Source organism: Myotis brandtii, unplaced genomic scaffold (assembly GCF_000412655.1).
Source record: "Myotis brandtii unplaced genomic scaffold, ASM41265v1 scaffold333, whole genome shotgun sequence".
In the NCBI taxonomy this organism is placed as follows: domain Eukaryota; kingdom Metazoa; phylum Chordata; class Mammalia; order Chiroptera; family Vespertilionidae; genus Myotis; species Myotis brandtii.
The window spans coordinates 25,529-31,754 of NW_005362842.1; the positions used below are offsets into that span (position 1 = coordinate 25,529).

General features: G+C 49.6%; 1 protein-coding gene across 1 annotated transcript in view; it reads left to right on the top strand.

The window, feature by feature from the left end:
* Positions 1-4,159, top strand: part of WFDC5 (WAP four-disulfide core domain 5) — an 8,406-nt gene extending 4,247 nt beyond the window's left edge. The window contains exons 2-4 of the mRNA XM_014543702.1: positions 2,647-2,787; positions 2,884-3,024; positions 3,405-4,159. Of these exons, the coding sequence (XP_014399188.1) occupies positions 2,647-2,787; positions 2,884-3,024; positions 3,405-3,409 (287 nt within the window). The 3' untranslated portion in view covers positions 3,410-4,159. The remainder of the gene's footprint in view (positions 1-2,646; positions 2,788-2,883; positions 3,025-3,404) is intronic.
* The last annotated feature ends 2,067 nt before the right edge of the window (positions 4,160-6,226 follow it).

Consider the following 6,226-nt stretch of genomic DNA (forward strand, 5'->3'; position numbering starts at 1 on the left):
CTCCCCTCCAGTGCACAAATTTTTGTGCGCCGGGCCTCTAGTACATATATAATTATCTTACATATATAGCTATATATAGGACACACACACACACACACACACATATATATGAATAGGTCAGACCATATGAAGTTGCTATTTTTGTAGATCAAAAAAGTTGAATATCAGCATTCCATATGGTTAAGCCCATAGCTAATTATGCTTATATATCTAAGTGTATTTGCATAGTTGACTATGTATGTGTACCTATGTCTGTGTGCATAAATATGTATATTTAACTGTGATTGGGTAGGACTCTCATTCTCTGAGTCAGCATATCCAGAAGACAGTACTGTGTGGCTGTCAGTGTGTGTACATGACCGTGTCTCTGGGCACACGTCTGTGGCGGGGGGGGGGGGGGGGGGGGGATACCCGGGAAGGTTCGGAAGGCAGATGAAGACTTGAGTGTAACCCACCAAACTCTCTCACGCTGTTCTTCCAGGTTTGTATTCCCACCTCCACTGCTGCTGCCACAGTTCTCCCACTTGAAGTGCCAGTTCTCATCTCCCTTCCTGTCTGTCTGTCTTTCCTCAAGGCTTAGGTCCTGGCCCTCCCCCAGAAGCTCTCTGTGGCTCTAAGACCTGACCTACCCCACTCCACCCAGTGGAGCTGCTGAGGAGGCAGGCAGCTCGGTTTGGCCCAGCTCCTTGTGGCCTGAACCCCTCTGACCAGGGCTGGACCCCAGTGAGTCTTTCGAGGCCCCTCCCAGCCCCAGCCTGGGAAGGACAGGCTACTCAGGGTATGGGGTCCCCCAAAAGCTAAGCTGCTCTTTATCCAGCAGGAAACGGCAATTCCATTTAAGCCAACTCAATTACTCAACTGAAGTTGACTTTGAACGCTTACTGTGTGAGCAAGGTACCTACTATGTGTGTAGCCAGCATCCAGTCAGGGCTGGAGGAGGAAGGTGGACACCAGGAAAAGTCACAGCACTGGAACCAGCTGCCTCTGGTGGTTCTTGACTCTTTTCTCAGGTGCTAGAAGGCCAGGGACCAGCTCCTGCCCCCAGGGCCCAGCGGTGGCCAGAGCAGAGCGGGGGGCAGGACAGAAAAAGCATTGCCCTGGGAGATGAGGACTCCGAGTCCGGGTGGGTCTGGGCGATCACTGCCCCTTTCCTGCCTTGCTTCCTCCCTCTACATGGAGGAAGCTATTGCTGCGAGCTTTTGCATGAAATCTGGAAATGGCCCAAAATCCTAAGGAGAAAAGTGGCTAGGTAAGCCCCAGGGCAAAACATTCTAGAACCGTTCGGAGGACTGGCTGAGCAACCCAGCTGATACAGATCCCTGGAACAATGCCACTGGCAGCAGTGACGAGCACAGTGCCCATGTGGCCGGTGGTGGCTGTGTGACAATGTGCCAGGCTGCCAACACCTGACACACCTGCGATGCTGGGTCTCCCTTCAAAACCTTTCTTTCAAATCATCACCAAGCCCCTAGTGTTTTGTGTCAAGGGCTGTGCGTCAGCCTAATGGTGAGTAAAACGGGCAGGAGGGTCTATTGTCATAGCTGCCGGCCAAGTGAGAGAGGCAGACAAATAGAGACAGAATCATGAACTGAAGGAGGAGCCTCTGGGAGTGTGTGGGGCTGACAGAGTTCATCTAGGGTCAGCGAGGCAGGGTCTCCTGAGGACGCGGCGTTTCAGCTGAGACCTGACGAATGGGTGTCGGACAGAGCAGCAGGCGAAGGCATGGCCAACGCGAGCCCCTGCAAAGAGCAGAGGACTGGAATGGATCAGGAGCCACAAGAGTGAAGAGGATGAGGCCAGAGAGACGGGCAGGGGCCAGGCCAGGAGCAGCCTGGTTAGCGCAGGTGGAGATTTTGAACTTCACCCCTCCGCCCCCATCCTTTATGTCATCTGAGTCTCAAACCTGCCCAGAAGGAGGGTGTCCAGCTTCCCATGTCATAAACAGAAAACTGAGGCTTGGAGTAAACATTTTTAAAAAGTTGCCGGCCATTTGTGACGTGGATGGACCGTGAGGGCATTATGCTGAGTGAAATAGACCGAGAAAGACAAATGCCGTGGAATCTAAAACTTAGGTGGGAAATCTAAAACACAAAACAAAACGAAGAAAACCAAGCTCGTAGATACAGAGAACCAGACCGGTTGCCGGGAGTGGAGGGGTGGAGGGTGAGCGAAATGGGTGAAGGGGATTCAAAGGCACAAGCTTGCAGTTAGAAAACAAATAAGTCATGCAGATGTCATGCGGCACCGCATCTACAGTTCATAATCCTGTATCGCATCTTTCAAAGTTGTTAAGAAAGTAGAGCTTAAAAGTTTTCATCATAAGGAACAAAATTTTAACAATGCATGGTGACAGATGTTAACTAGACCTATTGGGGTGATCATTTTGTAATATATACAAATATTGAATCATTACATTGTACATCTGAAGCTAACATAACGTTGTATGTCGATTATACCTCTATGAAAGAACTAAATAAAAAATAAATAAATAAAAGCAAGTCCATCAACAAAATACAACTAATAACTTGCCAAAGGTCAGGCAAGAACTAAAGGGAGGAGAATGCAGAGCTGGTGAGTCCCAGGTCAGCCCTTACTCCAGAACTCTGGTCTGCCTCCAGCCGCAGTATCTGGGGGGTTCTCTTCCAGAGAGACATGGCGGGTGTCCACCGGACGATGGGCCCTGCCTCCATTCGGTGCCTGACCAGTGCGTGGACGACAGCCAGTGTCCCTCAAAGATGAAGTGCTGCCACAGAAGTTGCTTCCGCCAGTGCGTCCGTAGGGTCACAGGTAAGTGTCCCTCTCCACCTTGCTGACCGCCCAAGCCCCAAGCCCCAAGCCCCAGGGCCAGGCTCGGGCAGGCTCACCCAGGCCCCTGTGTTGCAGTGAAGCAGGGCGCCTGCCCCGAGGACCGACTGCACTGCCTCAGCCCCATTCAGCACCTGTGCCACAAGGACGCAGACTGCAGGGGCAGCAGCCGCTGCTGCCTCGGTGCCTGCGGCCGGGACTGCCGGAAACCGGTCAGAGGTATGTCCCGTGTGCTGGGCAGGCTCTTCCCCTCTCCGAGCCCAGCTCTAAGATACCATCCAGTCAACACGCTTAGTGGGAACCTTCCCAGAAGCCTGGGCCTCCCTGTGGCCATTAAAGGGGAAGTGGATGGGGTGTGAGGGGTCCTGGTAGAATGATGGAGGAACTGGGGATCCTTGGTTCTCTTGGTGAACTTGTCCCCTGGACCACAACCCTGAACTGCTTTGAGCTTCAGTCTGCTCTTGTGAAGGATGGGGGAGGAGGGAGTCCTGCCTTCAGGCGGCCACCAGGCCTGGGCTGATGGGTCTGGATGGGCCGTCAAGCCCAGAACTCAGAGCCCTATTATGGGAGGGGTTAACCCTTTCCTTCTCTCTCCTCAGGCTAATTCTGGTTTAGGATCTGTGGCTCTGAACCTCAGGATGGGGTTCCCTGCAGGAAGGGCTGATGACGGGGCCTGGGACCTGCCACCCAGCAGCACTGTCTCTGCCGGCGACAGTTCCAACCTCCTGATAAACACCGATCCGTGGTGACTTCCCCTGCAGCCATCCACCGGGTTTTTCCTCCTGGGAATCAAGGTCCATGGCCAGACCTCAACGGACTCCTCTCCGTACCACCACACCGAGCTCCTCGTCCTTCCTAACACCCACCTTCACATCTCTGTGTACGAGTTTCTTCCACCTAAAATGCCCAATTCAGATAGGCCTCTCTGTGTGGGGTCCTGGCCCCTCCCCAGCCCTGAGTGTACGTTCCAGCAGTTTCCGGAACATGTCTGTTCACATCCCCCCTTACTCAATGTTCGCCATGCCTGCAAAATAGCGTCGTGACATTTGGTGTACTGCATGTCCTCCTGTTTATCGAATGCTTTTCCTTAAGTGGACTCACTTTTGTATATAAGTAATTTCCAAAGAAAAACTTGATGTGACTGCTATAAACGGGATAAGCAGGATCATTTGGCACAAGTAGAATGTGATTATAAAAGCGAATGCAATGAAAACCACTATGTTCCATTAAAATCATGTCCGATTAAACAGTATTAAATAATGTTATTAAATTCTAGCTAGATGCTGCCACCTGCCAAGACTGTAAAGCCTGCTCTCGGTTGTAATAAGTGAAGATTAAAGACACACGCCTCTAACCTGAGACTCACTCCGAGTCATTGTTGGATAACGTCGCATCCCGGCACACCCGAAGGTCATTTCAAATTGCTCCACATTTGGGGAAATGTTGCTTGAGCAGTTGGGATGTCATACTTTGGGGAGGGTCTGTCTCTACCATTGGACAACACTTCATTCACCTCCATTTTCTTTTTTGTCTTTTTGTTTTGTTAATCCTCACCTGAGGATATTCTTTCCCCTTGCTTTTCAGAGAGAGTTGAAGGGAGAGAATGAGGGTGAGAGAGAGAGAGAGAGAGAGAGAGAGAGAGAAAGAGAGAGAAACATTGATGTGAAAGAGACACCGGGAATCAAAGTCTCCCACATGCTCTCTGAAGGGGGCAGGGAGCGAACCTGCAACCCAGGTACATGCCCTTGACGGGAATCAAACCCATGACCCTCCAGTGTGCAGACTGACAGTCTAACCACTGAGCAACACCGACCAGGGCTCACCTCCATTTCTTGAGGGTCCCCATCTGTAGTCAGGGCCTGATAAGAAGGGGGTGGGGAGTCAATGAGGGAATGACAGCCATCCCAAGGGACATTCCTGGACCCCGATAGCTGGGTTCCTGGCTGTCCCTTTTATCCAGGATTTGCTTGGGGAGAGGATGGAGGTGGGCAGAATCCTCCCTGCTTTACCTGCTGGGTCGCCGCTTGTGCACTGATAGAATCTGGCCAAGGTTGGGGTTTCATTTGAGCCTCGACTGGAGAAGGATCCACTTTCAAGTTCATGTGGTTGTTGACAGAATTTCAGTTTCTTGAGGGCATTTGAATTTCATCCCTTAGCTCCTAGCTGGATGTTGGTGGGAAGTTGCCCTTACTTCCTTGCCTTTCCAGCATGGCAATTGGCTTCATCAAAACCAGCCCGGAGCCAAAATGTCCTGTAACCTCATCCTGGAAGTGACATTCCATCACTTTTATCCCATTCTGTTCATTAGAAACAAGTCAGGAAGGGATTACACAAATGTAAGGCTTGGAGAGGTGAAGTGACTTGCCCAAGGTCATATACCTAACTTCTGAGTCCTCTAGAGCAGCACTGTCCAATAGATATAATGCAAGCCACACATATAATTGAAAGTTTTCTGATAGCAACATTAAAAAGAAGAAAACAAGTGAAATTAGTCTTTTTAAAAATTTCGTTATTGATTAAGGTATTACATATGTGTCCTTATCCCCCCATTATGAAATTAGTCTTTTTTAAAAAATATATTTTATTGATTTTTTACAGAGAGGAAGGGAGGGTGATAGGGAGTTAGAAACATTGATGAGAGAGAAACATCGATCAGCTGCCTCCTGCACACTCCCCACTGGGGATGTGCCCGCAACCAAGGTACATGTCCTTGACTGGAATCGAACCTGGGACCTTTCAGTCCGCTGGCCGACACTCTATCCACTGAGCCAAACTGGTCAGGGCTGAAATTAGTCTTAATAATATATTTTATGTAACCCAGTATATCCCAAATATTATAATCTCAACATGGAATCAATAAATTATTAATGAGATGTTGCATTTTCACTTTTGTACTAAGTCTTCAAAATCCAGTGTATTAATTTTTCATTGTTGTGAAGTTATCACAAACTTAGCAACTTAAAGCAATACACATTTATTCTCTCACAGTTTCCATAGGTCAGAAGTCTGTGCACAGCATGGCTGGATTCTCTACCCAGGGTCTCACTTGGTTGAAGTCAAGATATCAGCCAGGGCTATGGTTTTCATCTGGGGCTTGGGGTTCTCTTTCAAGCGCACAGATTACAGGCAGAATTCATTTCCTTGTGGTTGTAGGACTGAGGTCCCCTTTTCCTTCTGGCTGTCTGCGGGGGATCCCTCTCAGTTGATAGAGGCTACATGTGGTTCCTTCACATGTGGCCCCATAGGCAGTTCACAACATGGATGTTTGCTTTCTTCCAAGCAAACCAGAGTGCTGACTTCCTCTTCTGTGACCAGCCAGAGAAAATGCTCTGCTTTTAAAGGACTCACCAGCTTAGGCCAGGCCCACCCATGACAATCTCCCTTTTGCCATACGACACACATTCACAGGTTGTACCTACAC